The sequence below is a fragment of the Lissotriton vulgaris genome, chromosome 2_1 (genome assembly GCF_964263255.1).
Source record: "Lissotriton vulgaris chromosome 2_1, aLisVul1.2, whole genome shotgun sequence".
Taxonomy (NCBI): domain Eukaryota; kingdom Metazoa; phylum Chordata; class Amphibia; order Caudata; family Salamandridae; genus Lissotriton; species Lissotriton vulgaris.
The window spans coordinates 711,171,576-711,192,713 of NC_141687.1; the positions used below are offsets into that span (position 1 = coordinate 711,171,576).

Consider the following 21,138-nt stretch of genomic DNA (forward strand, 5'->3'; position numbering starts at 1 on the left):
CCCGTTTGTAAGATTGTTTGATCTGTCGGGCTGGGTACCCTCTATCTCGTAGGTTGTGTTGCAAATACTGTCCCTCTGCTCTATAGTCAGTCAACAAGGAGCAGTTTCTTCTGATGCGAAGAAACTGGCCAAAAGGGAGATTGTCCCTGAGAGACTTTGGGTGATGACTATCGAAGAGGAGGAGGCTGTTTATATCCGTTGCTTTTTTGTACAAGTTAGTATGGAGACCCGTTTCAGTAAGCCAGATCCTCAGGTCCATAATTGGGATGTTACTGTTGGATACAGTGCTGGTAAACTTCAAAAAGGTATTCTGTGTATTTATCCAGTTGCAAAAGGCCTCGCAAGGATGTGCATCGCTTTTCCACAATATGAGGATAGTTGGGGTTCATGATAACCTCTTTCTCAAATGTCACCATGTACAGGCAGGCCACACTCGGGGCAAAAGTGCTCCCAATTGATGTACCCTGTGTCTGGTGGAAAAGGAGGTGTTATACTCGAAGAAATTTTCCGTCAGGGCTAGCGTGGCACAGTTCATAATGAACAGGATAGGAGTGGGTGACGTCCAGTTCTCAGCAAAGAGGCTGGATTCAATGACCTCGAGGGTGAAGCGCTGGGGGATGTTCGTATACAACGCCTCCACGTCTAGGGTCACCAACAGGTCCAACCCAGCCCTCCCTACGATGTTCGTGATTAGACGTAGTACGTCTGTGGTGTCCTGGACGTAGGAGGGAATCTTCCTCATCAGAGGTTGGAGGAAATGGTCACAAAACTTGGAGAGGGTTTCAAGCAGGGGCCCTATCCCTGATATGATGGGTCTCCCTGGGACAGGTCTTGCGTTCTTATTAATTTTTGGGTGTAAAAAAACGGAATTTTGGGGTCCCTGGTCAGGAGGAAGGCTGCCTCTTTCTGACTAATCCACTCATTGGTTTCAGCTTCAAAAACCAGAGTCGCTATTGCTGCAGCCAGTCTTGGCGTAGGGTTCACCGTCAGGGGGGTGTAGTGATTGGTGTTACCCAATTGGTGTCTACACTCTTTGTCATAATCCTCGGTGGACTGCATCACAACCGCGACCCCCTTGTCTGCCTGTTTGATAGTAATGCTTTGGTCGTCGGCCAGAGTTCTGGCCTCCTCTCTTTCAGCATTGGTCAGGTTATGGCACAGGCGAGGTCTTGGGATATTGGTCAATTCCTTTAGAAATGCATTTTCAAATGTCAGTATTCCTGAGGGAACCATGCTGTTGTTGGGTGTGAACGTGGAGGGGTTATGAAGACCCGTTCAACGACTGTTCAACGGGGAACTCGTCCTGGAAGAATGCCTTCAGGCGCACCTTCCTGAAGAATTGTTTCAATTCACACATTTCTTTGAATTTGTCTGGAACGTGTGTGGGAACAAATCCCAGGCCCTTTTCCAGAACAGACTTCTTGGTAGTCGTGAGAATCCTCGTAGAGAAGTTGACGACTAGGCCCTCCTTCCTCTCGACTGACTGTGGTGCCTGGTCTTGCCAGTGCACCCCTTTCTGTGCTCCTCTTCTCCGCTCTCTTCCTTTGACCCAGCCTCTGCCTAAAAAGGGGGGTTGTTCATAGGATAGTATTGGGCCGGTCCCTGAGGATACATTGGGTATTGCCATGGTGGTGGTATGGGGCCATGGAACACAGGGCCATTGTCAAAATTAGGGTATGGCTGGAAAATAGGTCTCCGGTGGTTATGATTGCCCCAACTCCAAGTGCTGTTAGATGACCCCCTTCTACTCCCATTGTCTGAACTATCATCTGAGGAGTAGTTGCTCTTGGATGTGGTGTAATCATCCTTTAAATAGGGGTAGACCTTCTCCTTGTCAAATTTAGCCACATCTTTTTGCAGCTTCGTAATTTTCTGTTTTAACAGGAATTCCCTGGGAGGAAGGGGTTTTATTTCCCTTCCCCTGGGGCCAGTCAGTATTAAGTATACCTCCTGGTAACCTGTATAGGCGTCCCACGGGGGTTGCCCGTGCCGATGGATATTAACAATAAGAGGGACAAAGAGGGCTGTTTAATGGGGTCCAGCGTACGTGCCCTAAAGTAGACCAAAATAAGAGAGTACGCAGTTCCCCGGTGTTAAAAAAGTTTGACAGATGGAACCAAATGAGTGAAGGCACAGAGGAGGGGAATCCTCCTTGTTGGAACTAGAGTCCTCTGGATCAGAACATCTTCCTGTAACTAAGAACCTGTGATGTAACTACAAGAATAAATCTACTACCTTTACTTACAAGACATGCCTGTGCATCATTCTTCGTTGTAACACTGGCGACGATCTAGAAGAACCTTACGCGTGGAGTAAACAATACCAAAGGAACTAAGGATATTAAGGAATCTAAGGTATGAACATTTCTTTAATGACTGAAGCAAACTGTAAACCTCACCCAAGCCCCACCAGTGACTGTCATCGGTCGACCCCAACTCAAGGTGCCAGTTCCTACTGGATTGTCCCTGTATTGGCCTGAGTGACTTGCTGTAACCTGCATTGGTAAAACATCTGTGACCTGGATATCAATTTTCCTGCTACCTGGACAGCCTACAGCCTGGCGTTGCACTTTACCAGCCGACCTATGGATAACCTTTGGTGTAACCTGCTGAGGTGGGTTTGAGACTTGTGTGCATTTTGTTTTTGACCACAATTGGAAAAGAATACTGGCACCATCTTGGTCAATTACACTGGCAACAGGAGTTAACAAAGTAATTAGCAGCTGCAACATGTGCTGGGAATTGACAACAGTGAACTTTGTTTTGGGGAAAACCTATGTGTTGTGTGACTTGCAGTTCAATAGCCTTTTTCCCCACTTTGTGAGCCAGGAGGATCTTTGAGTGACCATTGTGGAATTATTAACACAAGTATTGCTGCCTGTGATGCTTGTGGCTGGAGCAAGTTTTCTTTTGCGGTATTTCCTACCACAAATTATGTGTCACCGGTCTTGGATTGTGTCAAGGTTAATTTTGGAAGTGAGCTCACCCATGGATATTTCAAAAAGTGACCTGTTTGATCTTGTGCACAACCCTGTGTGCACTCGCTGACTTTTGTCATTTGGACTTCACCGCTAGTATGTAATAAAGGAGCTGTTGGGGACATCGATTTTTATTTCATTTTGTTTTTGAGTGCCCTGCAAGCTTTTGTTATTTTCTGGCAGTTTGGACCCACAGAATATTTAAATGGAAAGCGTGAGCATGTTTACCTTCTACACGGCGTTCTCGCGCTGTTCCCTTGGTGACGTTCTTCTTCATGACCTCGCAATCCTAAGCAGTGTCATTCCTGCTCTCTGTTATCTCCTCGGATGTCTTGGTGCATGGACGCACCGTGGGGCACTCTGCTGTGAGTTCGTCAGCGTGCCGCCATCTTGTGGTTGGTGACCGCTATTTCTTTTTTCCTTGCTGGTGCATGTTCCTATGCTCCCATTTTGCCCACCACGTTTTTTTAAAATTGAAGATTCCATCGCTAACGTCGTCTTCATGTTCTCTTACTGCAGAAACTTTCTGCTTTCCACATTTTGCAAGGTTTTCTTGGATTACGGATTCCTGCCATCTCCACACGAGCACCTCACCATGGACTTTCGTTATAGATGATGTCAAAAGAAACCGAGTATGTCTAAGGGTAATCTTCAATCAAGGTACTGTTTTTTCATGTTGCTGTTCACACGTTTCCAAAGATTCAATATGACCACGGTGACCACTTCATTTTTTTTAGTTTATTGTTTTCATGTGACAGTACATATTTTATGTTGTATGGGGTGTTTTGTTTTTCAGTAGTTCTTGATAAGATGCTTTATGGTGTTGTGTATCGCATCTTGCAAAATGTTTTCTTATAGTATGAGGTTGGTTTTGGAGGGTTCCCTTTTGAGTATGTACTTAGACTGTATGTTACGGGTGCGCACGTGATAAGACTTCTTCTTACCAAGCTTCTCTGTTTTACTTGTTTCAATGATACCCTGTTTATGGTTGTTACCTCATGTGAGGTGCTTTGACTGTGTGTTATGGGTGCGCACGTGGGAAGTCTACCTCTGGTGTGGCTTCTCTGACTAATTGGTTTCAGTAATACCCTGTATGTGGTTGTTGCCTCATAGAAGGTGGTTGGACTGTGTGTTACGGGTGCGCACGTGGGAAGTCTACCTCTCGTGTGGCTTCTTTGACTTATTGGTTTTGGTAATACCTGTATGTGGTTGTTTCATCGTGGAAGGTGTTTGGACTGTGCATTTTGGCTGTGCACGTTGGGTTTAAAGATACCCATATTAAGTTTCTTTTTTTTTTTTGTTGCTCATCTCTACCATGGTACTAATCTGTCAATTTCGGACAGGGTAATCTGGCTCATAGTATGCCTGACAAGCTGTCTCAGCCGAAGGCTGGTAGGGGCAGTGTTCGATGTACGATTCCGTCTACACCCCTCAGCGATGTCGTACAAACTAATACACCTTAAGACCCCAGTGTGTTTATATTGGACAGATATTTACCAATAGCCAGTTACCACCATTGCTTTTGCCACCAAGTCGCTGAATAAGGAGCGAAGATGTTTTAGCAGAAGAAGTGTATCATGGCTTTGTAATCATTGGAACTGGTGGGGGGGGGGAGAAAAAAAAACCCCAGCTCAAACTATATTAAGTTTCAACAGTGTTTCAAGAGTGTTTTGTATTATATTTACCTTGTTTCAGTATGGGTAGAGAGTCTTATACCTCTTCTTTGAGGTAGACCTGTCCTGTTATTACTATGTGCAGTTGAGGGTTGCAGATCCCTATTCTGCAGCAGTTTTGTGCCTTAGTTTGTGGCGCAATGGGTACTCTGTGAGGTGTGACGGTATTGTACCCGCAGTTTGAGGTGTGTTATGGTGGATAGCAGCCATTGTTTTTAGGTTTTTAAGAATGTATTTCTTTAACTTGCATTCTTTGTTGTTTTTGATAATTATAAGGGGGGAAGGATGTATAAGTATTTTCTTGTTAATGCATTCTCCTTTGCTGAGATGTGTGTTTTATCACCTTTACACATTTTGAATGTTAATGTTCATTATAGCAGGGGGTAAGTGATATATAATTATTTTGTTGTTAATGTATCCTCCTTTGCTGAGGTGTGTGTTTTATCACCTTCACACATTTTAAATGTTTTCAATCACTATAAGGGGGACATGTGTTGTAATGTACTAATTACTCAATGCACTCTCCCTACAGTAGTTCTCTGCCTTGATGCTCAGCCTATAATGAGGTCATATGGAATGTTGAGTGTGTTTGTATTGGAGGGGGGGAATCAGTTGGTGTGGAAGAGCTGAGAGCGAGGAGGCTGCTCCTGGTGGGGCACTTTAAAGGATCTAACTAACAACTTGTAACCTGTAACCAAGAAGTGATCTTATGAATAAAGCTGTGATCCTGTTCTACATCACCTGGCCTAGTATCCCTCTTCTTTGTAACACATTCCCTTAGGTTTAGGGTGCTAGCAAAACTCCCACTCCTGGGATTGAGGCGGACTTGCTCTACAACCCACCATTTAAAACTATCTGCTGAATGTCCAATTGTGGGGAAGTGTTCAAGCGGGGTGCCCCTGAATCTTGCATCTTATTCTACTACAATGCTATAGTATGTGAGTCTTAACCTTTTGTGTGATTTGACCAATATACATAAACTCATAAGGACATGTTATGGCATATACTACCGCCATGGTGTTACAATAATATACCACAACGGTGTTGTAAATAGGCCTGAAAACATTGGTTTAGTTATCTTATAATCATTTCAACCAGTGTTGTTTGTGTAAAATATGGTATTTTGATTTTCAATTGTTTCCTTATATTTTTTTTTCTTTTACTTCATCCACCATGCACATGAGCACTTTTTCGTCACCTTCCCTTTAGACAACCGTCTATTGTCAAATGCTTTATTGATTAAACTCATTCTACAATTACTATATATAACGATTTTGTCTTCAGAATTCAGTTGTTTAGGTCTCCGCCTGCGAAAGACTGCACACATGCGCAGTCTCGCTGGGGAGACTTAATGTCTTGGGGTAGCGAGGTTAACCCCGCCCCTCTAATCCATTGGCTGGCCTCCTAAACGCTGGCCAGCCATTGGAGAGGAGGTCCCAGTGATGATCTAAGCCTCGTCTTTTTCGGATTGGGGGGCGTGTTTTTTCGTTTCTTTCTCTCCTCTTTCCATTGGCTGGAATGTAAACAACAAGTCAAAAACACGCCCGTTTACATTCCAGCCAATGGAGAAGAGGGGAGAAAGAAAAACACGCTACCAGTCTGAAAAGGACGGGGCTTAAAACGTTTGTGTTCGCCGAGAGGGCCTCTGTCCGCATGTGGCATTGCGTTTGATTGTGCATATTATAGTACTTTATGTGTGATAGTTTATAAATGTTAGGTTATGTTTCTGCACATTGTGTAATGCGTGTAACAAAGTGTTATGGAGTTTGTCTTATGCGTGTCACATGATAGGATTTTATACCTGGTTTTTGCGGATGTGGCTTGCGCGGCCCCCCCCTATGCCACCCCCATCGGGGGCAGCCGAGCTCTCTTGTGAGTTAGCGCTTTCGGGTCTTTTGCGTATCTTCCCCGTTTTTTGAAGCAATCACATCTGAATGTGAATGATTTACCTTCGTCCTGCATTTGGTTGCGATGGCGGAAGCCATGGCATATGCCCAGAATCTTACCAGGCGCTAGATTTGCCTAGAGCTGTTTTAAATGGAAATCATTTCCAAAGGGGGGGGGATCTGGCTGGCACCAGCAGTCGGGCTTCAGGTCCGGTCCGCAAAGCTCCTTTCCCTTGAGGGGGGGGGGGCGCAAGGAATAAGGCTCTTCTTGAAGACACTGGCGGCGCACACCTCTTGCACAGGCCACGCCCACAGCCGCACAGATGCGCCCTCTGGAGCACAGGGACAGCTGCAGTAGGTTCACTGCCCGCTCCGCCGGAGCCGGCTGGCCTCTAGGGAAGCTTCGGGGGTCCCTTGTGCCGACTAGCGCCAAGCCCTCTGCCTTTAGCCGCTTCACCACCCAGCACGCATAGAGTAGCTTCTGCATAGATGCACTCTCAAGACTTTTTCAAGGTGAGCACAAAAAGTGTTAACTATCCCGCTCCCAGCATGCGCCCCGAATACCCCAAAATATAGTACAACAGTAAAAATGATCATAACATAACTTGCTTTTTTGAGAGCTCGCAGATGTTGCTGTTTCCTAAGCACTATTGTCAATTTCAGTGAATAGCTGATTTTACCTCTCAAAAAGGAGATTTGGATTTATGCAAAAGGTATATATGTGTATATATATATATATATATATATATATATCAAAGTCCACAAGTTGCCAAGGCGAGGTGCACTCACTGTCGGCGTCTATAGGGTCAGGGAAGGTCGCAGGCACACCCAGCGTCTGCAGCGACCTGACGCGTTTCGGGTTACGCCCTTCCTCATAGGCTTTACTGCTACACAGGAAGTGCCAACACGCTGTTCTTCCAGTACATTCCCTTTAATCAATCAGTGCAATCCAACTCAGGTGAGTATGTACACAATGCATCCTGGGACTGGAAGTCCTGTAAAATAATACCCATGTGGGCTGCTGGCAATACTGTGCAAAATATTAAAATCCATCCATCGTGGTTGTGCCGCTGACACTTTACCCCATTCAGCCACTCGCCTGTTTGTCCCGCCGCGCTATCCAGGAGGACAGCTGCGGAGCCGCTTGCATTGGCGGCGGTGCTCCTCACGACCGGGCCGGCCGTATAAATCAAAGTCCCCAAGTTGCCAAGGCGAGGTGCACTCACTGTCGGCGTCTATAGGGTCAGGGAAGGTCGCAGGCACACCCAGCGTCTGCAGCGACCTGACGCGTTTCGGGCTACGCCCTTCCTCATAGGCTTTACTACTACACAGGAAGTGCCAACACGCTGTTCTTCCAGTATATTCCCTTTAATCAATCAGTGCAATCCAACTCAGGTGAGTATATACACAATGCATCCTGGGACTGGATGTCCTGTAAAATAATACCCATGTGGGCTGCTGGCAATACTGTGCAAAATATTAAAATCCATCCATCGTTATTGTGCCGCTGACACTTTCCCCCATTCAGCCACTCGCCTGTTTGTCCCGCCGCGCTATCCAGGAGGACAGCTGCGGAGCCGCTTGCATTGGCGGCGGTGCTCCTCACGACCGGGCCGGCCGTATAAATCAAAGTCCACAAGTTGCCAAGGCGAGGTGCACTCACTGTCGGCGTCTAAAGGGTCAGGGAAGGTCGCAGGCACACCCAGCGTCTGCAGCGACCTAACACGTTTCGGGTTACGCCCTTCCTCATAGGCTTTACTGCTACACAGGAAGTGCCAACACGCTGTTCTTCCAGTATATTCCCTTTAATCAATCAGTGCAATCAAACTCAGGTGAGTATATACACAATGCATCCTGGGACTGGAAGTCCTGTAAAATAATACCCATGTGGGCTGCTGGCAATACTGTGCAAAATATTAAAATCCATCCATCGTGGTTGTGCCGCTGACACTTTCCCCCATTCAGCCACTCGCCTGTTTGTCCCGCCGCGCTATCCAGGAGGACAGCTGCGGAGCCGCTTGCATTGGCGGCGGTGCTCCTCACGACCGGGCCGGCCGTATAAATCAAAGTCCCCAAGTTGCCAAGGCGAGGTGCACTCACTGTCGGCGTCTATAGGGTCAGGGAAGGTCGCAGGCACACCCAGCGTCTGCAGCGACCTGACGCGTTTCGGGCTACGCCCTTCCTCATAGGCTTTACTACTACACAGGAAGTGCCAACACGCTGTTCTTCCAGTATATTCCCTTTAATCAATCAGTGCAATCAAACTCAGGTGAGTATATACACAATGCATCCAGGGACTGGAAGTCCTGTAAAATAATACCCATGGGGGCTGCTGGCAATACTGTGCAAAATATTAAAATCCATCCATCGTTATTGTGCCGCTGACACTTTCCCCCATTCAGCCACTCGCCTGTTTGTCCCGCCGCGCTATCCAGGAGGACAGCTGCGGAGCCGCTTGCATTGGCGGCGGTGCTCCTCACGACCGGGCCGGCCGTATAAATCAAAGTCCACAAGTTGCCAAGGCGAGGTGCACTCACTGTTGGCGAATATAGGGTCAGGGAAGGTCGCAGGCACACCCAGCGTCTGCAGCGACCTGATGTGAGGAGCACCGCCGCCAATGCAAGCGGCTCCGCAGCTGTCCTCCTGGATAGCGCAGCGGGACAAACAGGCGAGTGGCTGAATGGGGGAAAGTGTCAGCGGCACAACCACGATGGATGGATTTTAATATTTTGCACAGTATTGCCAGCAGCCCACATGGGTATTATTTTACAGGACTTCCAGTCCTGTAAAAGCACTCACTAAGATATGTATATTGTGCTGGTTGTCCTGTGCCAGAATCTTGACTTTCTCACTTAGACGCTTCACCTTTCATACTGTATGTTTTTTGTAATTTTCCAAGGGATCATGGTTAGTCTTCTCAAAACAAGACTAGATATTGTTATAGTAGGAAGATTGAAATTGTCTGTGTTCTCAAATAATTCAGCGTTGGTGATCGCGATCAGCATTTATTCTTTGTAACCTGCGTGCCTACTGCCTATGGTTAAAATTGTGGTTTTTCTGTGATGTTTTGTAAATTAGTGGTAAACATGATAAAATATGATTGAAGAACCAGTTAACATTAAATGAATTATATCGAGGTATACACAATATCATTTTTTCCCCTTCTGTATCAATATTATGAGCCCTATCTAAGTTACTTTGCTGTTTTTTTGTTGTCTTTTTTGTTTGTGAAGAGCGTAGTTTTGCAAGCAACTTTAGTCAGCTGGTCTTTTACTTTGTTGTCATTATTAATGAAATTGTAATAGCAATACGTGTTCTTTTTATGTGTTAGTTGGAGAGCAGACAGTTATTCGCAGCCTTCCTATAGCATCAATAACCAAGGAAAAGAAAATCTCTGTACAGAACCAGTTGCAGCAAAATATGCAGGAGGGGCTTCAGATCAGATCTGCAACTTTTCAGGTACTTTGCATATTGATTATGAATTTAGTATTTTTGTTTTCTGTAAGAGCATTTGTTTATCTGCCAATCATTATTGCAGATCCCGTTTTTCTGGTATTTATTTCTGGAAATTTCTATCTGCTTGTTCCTCACTTTAGGAATATCCCCTGAATTTTTCATCAGTGCTCTCGTGCGCTGATGGGTAGTGCCCCGGAAGTGACAGAGCGGAGACGCTTATAAGCACCTCCCCTTTGCACAGAAATCATTTCCTTTCTTTCTCTGCCTCCAGAGCTCCACTTCCAATGTTGTAAATCTTCTAAAATACGTACAAATTGGTACAGTGTCAACAAGTAAAGTAGCCCTGGATGCCTTTCCGATCAACCTTCAGGATAAAGAGTTGAAACATATTAATGCTTTCGGAAAGAGAATGATGTTGACGGCTAGTTTAGCCTTAAGCTCCTTGAACGCTGTGTGCCTTCATGGCAGGTGCACATAGGTTTTATGGAACATGACCAGTGAGATCTTACCGGCTTTTCTGAAAGACCACAGGGTCCCTCAGTCTCAAACGATGCTTGATGGGCAGGACGTTGTGAAGTCTTTTTTGTGTATTGGTTTGGATACCACAAACTGCCAGGGCAACGCTTTTGGCATCAGTTTAGTGCTTAGAAGGCATGCTTGTATGCGATAAACTGGGTTTTCAGGAGATGTCTATGTGTTCTATGGGCATGTTCATAAAGATGTCTCCAGATTGTTTGGGAGAGAAGGCTGATTTGACTTTCAAACTATTTGAGGCAATTTGATGCAGAGCATTTCATTAACAGTCCAGATGGTTTAGGGGTTATTCTAGACAACTAGCCTACAGGCAGCTCCAGCCCTCTCATCCTGTGCAGCAACAGCAGGCCTATTTCTATCTTGACAGAGGTCGTGACAGGGACTGAGCCTATTTGCACAAGCAGGGACAGCTCTCCACTAACCCCTTTTCCCCTCCTACCGTGGCTGCCAAACTGTTGTAACTTGCCTTATCAAGCTTATATTCAGCCGTGGGTGACAGCATTTTCTTTTCAACTGGAGATCGGTCACATCAGAGATAGGTCTTGCAGATAATTCAACGGGGCTACACTTGGTCCTTTTTTTCCCCTCTCTGATCCATTTTCCCCTCACATCAGAGTGACTATGAGTAAACCATTCTGTAGTCTTGCTACAAAACTCAGCCTTCTGTTAGCCGGGGATGCCATAAGCAACTGCCGACTTCAGAGAGAGAGGAAGGGTGCTATTCGTGCTTCATCTTCGTCCTGAAGAAGCAGGCGTCTGGCCTACTGAATCCTGTTAATGAAATATACATTTAAGCTACTCACTGTCTGAACAACATAGTGACTATCAGTAAACCATTCTGTAGTCTTGCTACAAAACTCAGCCTTCTGTTGGCCGAGGATGCCGTTAAGCAACTGCCGACTTCAGAGAGAGAGGAAGGGTGCTATTTGTGCTTCATCTTGGTCCTGAAGAAGCAGGCGTCTGGCCTACTGAATCCTGTTAATGAAATATAAATGTAAGCTTCTCACCGTCTGAACCCAGGAAAACGGATGCTGTCCCTGGACTGAAGGGCACACAGATGTTATCTGCAGTTCGTGGTCCAGCCCGAACACTTCACATTTGCTGTAACCCCTTTGGCCTTACCTCAGCCCCTTGAGTGTTCATAACAGTTATGGAGGTGGTCACTTTGGTGGTTCCAATACCTTGACGCCTAGCTGCTCATGGCGGGCTTGCCGCAGTCGATTGTGAAGCTACTCTGGATGACGCCTGACATCTTTAGGGTTCTTTATCAACAAGCCTAAGTCATCCAGATAATTTCCTTCTTTGGGGCTGCTGTGGACATGGTGGCGTTCAAGGTTATTCCCCCACCATACCACACATGTTCCTGATGATTCAGGCTCAAAACTGGGTATAGGTGAGGATGGCTTTGATGCTTCTTAAACTCCAACCCTTGTGCATCCTCCTCATCTCAAACTCCTGATGGCCTGTGTGGACCTAGCAGTAGAATCTCATGTTTCCTTGGTCATCGAGTCTATCTTAGAGACTATCTAGATCTAGCAGGAGACAGCTCAGTGTCTTCTGTGGTGGCAGAGGAGTAACAACCTGACCTGCGACATGCCACACTTACGTCCCCACCAAGGTTTTTCTGTTGTGACAGACTCCTCCTTTCTAAGAGGAGGGAGTGTGGGAAGGTCATCAGGAAGAGTTGGAGATCAGAAGCCTCTGGTCTCCTGTGTTGATCCATTTTCACTTCAGTGTTTTGGATTGTTGGTCAATCTGTGTTGCCCTGATATCCTTGCTGCTTTCCAGAATAGACAGTTGTGGGTCCTTGCAAACAGGACCGCTATGTGCTACTAGCAGAGCAGAATTGAATCTTGGGTCCTATGCCAGGAGGCTGTATGGCTACCTAATTGGCTGGACCAGCGGAACATCTTTCTGATGGTCAACCTTCTGGTAGTTACTTTGAATATCAGAGCCAATGACCTGAGTAGATGTTGCTAGTGGATCACGAGTGGCCCCTCTAACCAGGGGTAGTGAGGGGCATCTTTAACCAGTGGAGCATGCCCTGGTGAGATGTTTGCCACTGGTGCGAATGCTCAGTGTAAACTCAGCTGGACATTGGAATTTCATCCAGGATTGTTACTGGGAGGCGCATTCTGACTGCTTTGGGAAACAGGTCCCATATATGCATTCCCAACACTGCCTCTCATGCCTCCAGTTCTGTTGAAAGTCAGAACAGACAAGGCTCAAGTCATCTTGATGGCCCCAGACCTGGGCCAGTAGAGTATGGTACTGAGTTCCTGAGTATGAGCTCTTGCCCTCCAATATGGCTACCACTTCAGAAGGACCTCCTGTCAACTACGGAAAGTGCTGTACCTAAGTCTTGAAATCTTACACCTCCATGCATAGAGACTGAGCGGCTGCAGTTAAATGCTTTTAATCTGCTGGCCAAAGTAGTCAATGTTGTCCTTGCATCCCAACTCCCTTCGACAAAGTCCTGCTATACTAGATGCTTGGAGATATTTGTTGCTTTGTTTGGCGCACGTCATACTGACCCTCTGCAGGTCCAACTTTCAGAAGTGTTGGTGTTTGCATTATTGTTTGTGTCCATCTGAGCCCAAGGAGGAAAATCCTGAAAAGGTGTATTGTGGTCTCTGTTTTACATACTTACTGCCTGTTATACCAACTGGCAAGTAGGGCAGCAACTAAGGATCTCCACTTTGGTCTGTTTTAGACCAGTTTCTGTGCAGAATCCTTGTTGTGATTAAGTATCTTTATTTTTGTTTCCACAGCTCGCCTCTAGCGGGTCTTTGATCTCTCTCCTCCATTTGCCTCTTAGTTTCAGTGGCGAGCCGTTGTTGTAATGGAGTTTTGTTCTCTTTGATGATGTGTCCTATCCATCTCCATCTTTTTTCATAATGATTGCTTGCATCTGGTGAGCAGTTACTGGTTGGAGATGGTTCACAGCCAGAAAATGCACAAGATTCCTCTCAGGTTACTGATGTTGATAGCTAACAGTATGGTGATGTTGCTTTTAGTCATCCACCAGCATTCTGATCCATACACAAGTGTGGACAGAATGTAGCTCTGGTAAAGCCTCAGCTTGGTGTTGATGCAGTACTGAGATGACCTCCACACGTTGGTTAGCATCCTGGATCTGTTCAGTCTGCTTTTGATATTACTGCTTGCCTTTCCATCATGTCTGATTGTACTGCTTAGGTAAGTAAACTCTTCTGTCATGGCAAGGCGCTCTCCATCCATTGTGCTCAATCCATCTTTATGTATGAATGACCCCAAGGAAAACCAGAAATATTTGCATGGAGTTTATGCCTATAGTTCACCAATCACCATGGACCTTAACTTAATCTAGTTGAAGAATCAAGCAAGTTCCTTTGAACATTGCTCTATGTGCCTCTAAGGCCAGGGAAGAGAAACCTGAAAAGGTTTAATGTGGTCTCTCGTTTGAAGAATGTATATTCATTGAGTGGCCTCAAAACAAAGCGGTCGATTTTTCATGGCATAATCCATGTTGCTTGTTTTTCAGATGCAGGCTTTCCATTCATAATTGCCTGCAGAGCTAAATATTTTATACACTGAAATGAGGTCTAGAGGTTCCCAAGGGAACAGCTCGGATTTCATATCATGACGGCGAGGCCACCACCTCAGATGTACCATCATTGAGGATTGGCTGGTCCAAATAGGAGAACATCGACTGAAGGCTTATACACCTTCTGAGATGCAAAAAGTACAATTGTCTGCAGTCTTTTCATTGATAGTTTTCGCTTCATAGTATGTTTCTAGATAAAGAGTATGATAGTGTTTATAATTCCCGCATTTACGATTGTGTCCTGTTCTTGAGAATATGTGTATGTTTTGCATGACAACGCTTTGCAAATTGGGTCATTTAGTTCTGCTGTCTAGCTTTTGAGCAATCTGCAAATCAGGTTTCCAGAAGAGAGCAGTGTATTTTACCCTTGACGCAATATAAAATAAATGGTTATGCAGGCCTGTTTACTGTGGGTTTCAATGCAAGTTCTTTGCTTTTCTCTTTGCCTCGGTTTCAGATTCCTGAATGTTGACCTTTGTGTATATGCTTCTATTGCTTTGCAGAAGGGTGTACAAACTCGTCTAAACTTTTCCTTGTAAAAACTCTGGAATCTCTTGAAGACTGGAGGATTTACTGATGTTGAAATGTTTAATACTGAGTGTGTTGAGCAAGGTGAGCCATCTTGTATACATGGCGTAATTTCGCAACTCCTATTCTGGAAAAATAGTACACACAGTTCTTAAGGAGTCTTGCAAATCTTGGATGGTGGCGGAAGAGTAATTGTTAGCATGGTACAAAAACTCTGCTTCCCAACAGATGGGTTTCACTTTCAAGTTCTGCTGAAAGAGTCAAAGCATAGTAACATGCCCATGCATCTTGGATGGATGATAGATGTGAGAAACATATTAGGGAAACAGTTCCAGAACATAGAAGGGATGCACATCTATAATTAGAAGGCAGCAGTGTTCATTTTGTGAGATTAACTACAGCATGTAGTTGAGGTGGTATCATAGCCACAATCTTCTCCGAAATAGCATCACTAGCTCACAACATCTGTTGGGGAGTTATGGTTGGCCTGGCATGCATTAGACTTTGAAACACTGTCACTATATTAATAGTCAAGCATGCTACTTCCAAGTCCAGGACACTCTTCAAAATGCATATAGTAAGTACTTTAAATCACCGGTTACCCAACACCTTAAAAAGTCAAGAAATGCTTCTTTTGTATTTCTATTTTTCAGTCCTTAAAAGCAGAGCAAATACATTTTCTTATAGGGCTAGCTCTCCTCTATGGAAAATGGCCAACATGCATGTGTGTAGACCTTCCATCTGATAGAGACATCTAGCCGCAGATTCCTTAACTTAGAATATCCCCAGGCGTCAGACTGGATCTGGAAAACTTTCAGCAGCAGCACCACTGCGCGCCGGGTGCGGAGCCACTCGGCTCCGCCCTAACTTCGTCCATGGACATGACGTCAGCGGAGCCATATATACCCCGTTGATGTCAGTTTTTCTTCTTTTCTGCGTCCCAACGCGGATCCTGGAAAACCAGCGGTACCTTCGCCTGTTTTTCGGGCCTTCTCAACGCCTTCGGCGTCACGGAACAGTGTGCAATGCCTTTGGGCTTTAAGGTGTGTGAGACCTGTGCGCGTCAGATGTCTGTCACGGACCCGCAAGCCATCTGTATGTGGTGTCTAGGAGGGCACCACGACTCCAAAGAGTGCGATGCCTGTCAACAAATGAAACCTAAGTCCTTGAGGGAGTATCGTATGAAATTGTTGGCTGTACGGCTGTACGGTCCTACAACTTCGTGTCGCCGCTCTCCCTCTCTGGATTGGGCCCGTTCCCGAGGTCGTTCCCGCGGACATCGTTCAGAGGCGGGTACGCACATGCGTAAGTTGCGGAGGTCTTCCTCCCACACGTGTGACACTGGCTCCCGTACGCGTGATACTGGCGCCCGTTCCTCTCGCTCCCAGCCAGGCACGGGTGTCCGGCAGTCATCCCCTCCGTACCCTCCCCTTTTGGAAGTTGGAGCGACTTAGGCCCAAATGGAGGCTTATTCCAAAGCACTCCACTCTTACTTTGGGTCACCCACTCTCCCTGGTGTGCCTTCGGGTCCCACAGAGGTGGAAGGCACTCATGTCGGGTCCTCACGAGCAGTTTCGTCCTATGCGCCAGCTGTGTGCATCGACTCTGGTTCCAGAGCTGATATGACACTGACGGGACACAGCCCAGAGGGCCCTCCCAGTCGCCCATCCAGCACACCCGTTCAGTCACTGCATAGCCCTGCTTGGCTTCCTGTGCTGACTTCAGTGGCAGCACCGGCTCAACACCCTGTCGACGTCTTTCCTCGCCGCATATTGCGGTGGGATCGACGTCCGACGGCGCCTAGGTCGAGTTCCCTCTAGAGGTCGTCAACATCGAGACGACTCCGATTCGGCGTCGGTCAACGCCGGTGCCGACGTCCATGCCTCCTCTTTTGCATGAGTTTGGTGTTCCCCCCCGACTCCTCGGACGTCGATGCGAATCCCACACGGCGTCTACGCTTCCTCTTTTGCAGAGGTTGACGTTCCTTTGGACTCCCCAGATCTGAGGTCATTTCAGTCCATGATGCAGGTACCAAGGTTGCGTGGCCTTCGGATCAGCCTCAGGCTCCTCCACTTTTGCTGTCTAGTGGACGGGTTAGTCTCCAACCGTCTCCTACCAACGGTTTATTGTCGCCTCCCTGGATGGCTACTGAGACTAGTGCTGCCTCCGCAGGTGCTATTCACAGGGCGGCAGCTTTTCTTCGATTTCAGACCCCTGTGGTTTCCCTGCCTTCTGATCCTTTACTGGATCTTCTCCACATGGAGCCTATTGAGGTGGAGCCTTTGCTGCCCCTTGGGGAATCTTTGTTTGACACCCGCCCAGCAGACCCGGCAGTAAGAGAGCCCCATGGTTCACCGACGAACTCAAGAGCTCCAAGAAGAACTGCCGAGCCCTCGAGAAAGCCTGGAGAAGGGAACCCACGCCGGACAACAGGACCACCCTCAAGCTCGCCACCCGGAAACACCACCAACTGATCCGCATCGCCAAGAAAACGGCTTTCAAAAACCGACTGGACAACAACGCACACAACTGCAAGGAACTCTTCAACATCGTGAAAGAGCTCTCCAACCCCAACGCCGGAAACAACGACATCACCCCTTCGCAAGACCTCTGCAACTCCCTCGCTTCCTACTTCCACAACAAGATCGCAGACATACACGACAGCTTCAGCACTCAACCGACGCACGCCACGACCGCAGGACCTCCACCCACCACCACCCTCCGCGCCTGGACCCCGGTCAACACCGAAGACACCGTCCACACGGTGAACTCCGTCCACTCCGGATCTCCAACCGACCCCTGCCCTCACCACGTCTTCAACAAAGCCGACGCTGTCATCGCGCCCACCTGCGGGACATCATCAACACCTCATTCGACACCGCCACCTTCCCCGAGAGCTGGAAGCACGCCGAACTCAGCGCTCTACTGAAGAAACCTACAGCAGACCCCACCGAACTCAAGAATTACCGCCCCATCTCGCTACTCCCGTTTCCAGCCAAAGTCATCGAGAAGACCGTCAACAAACAGCTGGCCACCTTCCTCGAGACGAATGGATCCCTCGACCCATCGCAGTCCGGATTTCGTGCCAACCACAGCACCGAGACCGCCCTCATCGCCGCCACCGACGACATCCGAGCCCTGATGGACAACGGGGAAACAGCGGCCCTCATCCTCCTAGACCTCTCCGCGGCTTTCGACACGGTCTGCCACCGCACCCTAGTGCAGCGCCTCAGCAACGTCGGAATCCAGGAGAAGGCGCTGGAATGGATCGTCTCCTTTCTCGACGGAAGAACACAAAGAGTCCGCCTACCACCGTACAAGTCAGAGGCCACCAAAGTCATCTGCGGCGTCCCTCAAGGATCCTCACTGAGCCCGACTCTCTTCAACGTCTACATGAGCCCCCTCGCGGCCATCGCACGCCAACACAACCTCAACATAATCTCCTACGCCGACGACACCCAGCTGATCCTCTCCCTGACCAACGACCCCGCCGCCGCCAGAGCCAACCTGCACGAAGGGATGAGAGAGGTAGCCGAGTGGATGACGACGAGCCGCCTGAAGCTGAACACAGATAAGACGGAGGTCCTCATCCTGGGCTCCTCGCCCTCCGCCTGGGACGACTCCTGGTGGCCCCCCGCCCTGGGCACCGCACCCAAAGCGACGGACCACGCACGCAACCTGGGTTTCATCTTGGACTCCTCCCTCTCCATGACCAGGCAAGTCAACGCCGTCTCCTCGTCGTGCTTCAACATCCTGCGCATGCTTCGGAAGATCTTCTGGTGGATCCCCACAGAGACCAGGAAGACCGTCACCCAGGCCCTCGTCACCAGCCGACTGGACTACGGCAATGCACTCAACGCCGGAACCACCGCCAAGATCCAGAAGAGACTCCAGCGCATCCAGAACGCCTCAGCCAGACTCATCCTCGACATCCCACGACACAGCCACATCTCTGGACACCTAAGAGACCTGCACTGGCTCCCGGTCAACAAGAGAATCACCTTCCGCCTCCTTACCCACGCACACAAAGCTCTCCACGACCAAGGCCCGAGCTACCTCAACAACCGAATCAACTTCTACGCTCCCAAACGCCACCTCCGATCCGCCAGCCACGCCCTCGCCGCCGTCCCACGCATCCGCAGAGACACTACAGGAGGAAGGTCCTTCTCCTACCTGGCCGCCAAGACCTGGAACTCCCTCCCTGCCGACCTGCGCCTGACCCAAGACCACCTCTCCTTCAGGAAGAAGCTCAAGACCTGGCTGTTCGAGCAGTAGCGGCACCCCCCCCCCCCCCAAAGCGCCTCGAGACCCTACGGGTAGGTAGTGATTGATTGATTGATCATGCTTGGCACATGGGTGAGGCCCTTCTCTGATGACCCTGTTGATTATGCCATTGCTTGTCGACACCCTCCTGTCCCGGATGATCCACTCCGCCTGTCCCTTCACCCTAGAGCTCAGGGCCTAGTTGTTCAGGTGGCTTTTGACTTGTAGGCTTCCTCCGCCTTGCCATTTTTTACCGCCCACCAAGGAGTCTAGGTGGTTGGACACATGTGGTCACCAGCTTTTCGCTTCTACCAGTGCTGCCATTCGCACATTAAATACGGCTTGCGTGCTCGCTCGCGCATCCTCTGCCCTTTGGGACTTGGTCGAGAACCTTCTTCCTTCTGTTCCAGAAGTGCAGCGGGCAGAATTACTTCACCTTCTGCTTGATGGCAGGGGAATGGCTCAATTTTCCCTCCGATCTTCTCTTGATGCAACTGACTCGGGACAGGCTCTTGCTCGGCTGCGCGACAGTCAAACAATGTTCGGGATGCTCTTAGAGATCTGCCATTCAATGTTGTGGACCTTTTTGACCTCCACGCGGATTTAGCTATCTCCCGTCTCTTGTCTGGGCTACCTTAAATCTTGCGGCACGACTTTCTGCCTTATGATATATTTTTCTTCGGCATAGGCGATGATGCCTTGTTGGTTTGATTTCTCAAAAAAACGAAACCCGGTTTCTTGCATAGTGCCCGGATAGTGTAATCGGTTGTTCCGCCATTTCAGTATTCGTTCAGTACAGGATGGCTGGTTCTGTCTTCCTTCCAGTCCTCTGAACGTGTGTTTTGCCCAAAAGGATCCCCTCGCAGGGGTTGAGACTTACCCAATAGCCAGCAAATACCCCACATAGGGTAACTGCCTTAGCCTTGGTAAGCTCCTATGGAGTCTTCCTCACAGGCCTCCTTCTGGGGGTCAGGCTGTCCTATTTTTCTGCTGCAATCCTAACGTTAGCATTGCTCTATTGCACTTCAGTTGCAATTGGCTCCCATTGTCTGTAGTGCTTCTAGGCCTCTTCATGGGTTCCTTGCCGTGCGGCCTCAAACTTGCCTGCCTTGACGAGGTCTTTGTTTTTTTAACGTTGCAGTGCTCCTCTTGTCTATGACGGCTGCTCTTCTTTTGACGGCCACTGTCTCTCGGGCCCTTATTATCTTCAGTTCAGGCGCAGTTCTTTCACGGCTGATGCCCTGTCCTCGTTTTGCGCCAAGGACAAAAGCCACTGTGCGGCACGCTTATTACTATTGGCGCAAACTTGGGTGCACCCTGGTATGTCTGCTATCATATGGAGTTTGCGTTGGTGCTTCTATGGTCAGCCCTTACTGGGCTTGTCTTTCAAGGTAGCCGATTTACCGTGTACGTCTCTGCTTTACGTTGTCTTTTGGCCACGATTTCTGGCCACTTTCCCAACTGCAGTTTTTCCATATTCCCTGCTGCTTCCGCAAAGGTGTTTTCCACGCTTCTGCTTTGGGTTCATACTGTAACACTCTCGAGGGGAGTGTTCTCTTTTCCGGATACCCGCTTCTTGGGTTCCGGGACCTGTAGGTTGGCCCTGACTGTTTCCACTATCGTGCCTAGCTCCATCTCCTCATCTGTCTTGCGAGGGACCGTGCTCCTCCCTAGCGAGGGGCGGATGTTGCTTATGGGCCTGGACATTGTCCTGTCAATCAGTCAATCAGTCATTTGTTAAGCGCACTACATATCTGTGAGGGTCTCAAGGTGCTGTGGGGGGAGGGGGGAGGTGGTGGCCGCTACTGATCGAACAGCCAGGTCTTTAGTGTCCTCCTGAAGGTCAGCAGGTCTTGGGTCTGTCGTAGGCTCAGTGAGAGGTGTTTCCATGTCTTGGCGGTGAGGTGGGAGAAGGATCTTCCGCCGGTGCTTGTTCTTTGGATGTGCGGGACGGTGGCGAGTGAGAGGTCGACGGAGCGTATCTGGCGGTTGGGGGTGTAGAAGGAGAGCCGTCTGTTGAGGTAGGCTGGGCCGGTCTTGTGGAGTGCCTTGTGTGCATAGATGAGGAGCTTGAAGGATATCCTCTTGTTGACGGGGAGCCAGTGCAGGTTTCCCAGGTGGAGGGTGATTTGGCCGTCATCAAGGATCAGTCGTGCTGAGGCGTTTTGGATACATTGTAGTTGATTGATGAGCTTGGTCGGGGCTCCCGCGTAGAGGGCGTTTCCGTAGTAGAGT

The 21,138-nt window shown here is 48.4% G+C and overlaps 1 protein-coding gene across 5 annotated transcripts in view; it reads left to right on the plus strand.

Annotated features, from left to right (window-relative positions):
• The window catches only part of SBF2 (SET binding factor 2), a 2,158,806-nt gene that overhangs the window by 1,435,501 nt on the left and 702,167 nt on the right, over nt 1-21,138 (plus strand). For all 5 annotated transcript variants that reach the window (XM_086955965.1, XM_086955960.1, XM_086955962.1 and 2 more), the window contains exon 23: nt 9,868-9,995. In XM_086955965.1, coding sequence (XP_086812091.1) covers nt 9,868-9,995 — 128 coding nt within the window. The remainder of the gene's footprint in view (nt 1-9,867; nt 9,996-21,138) is intronic.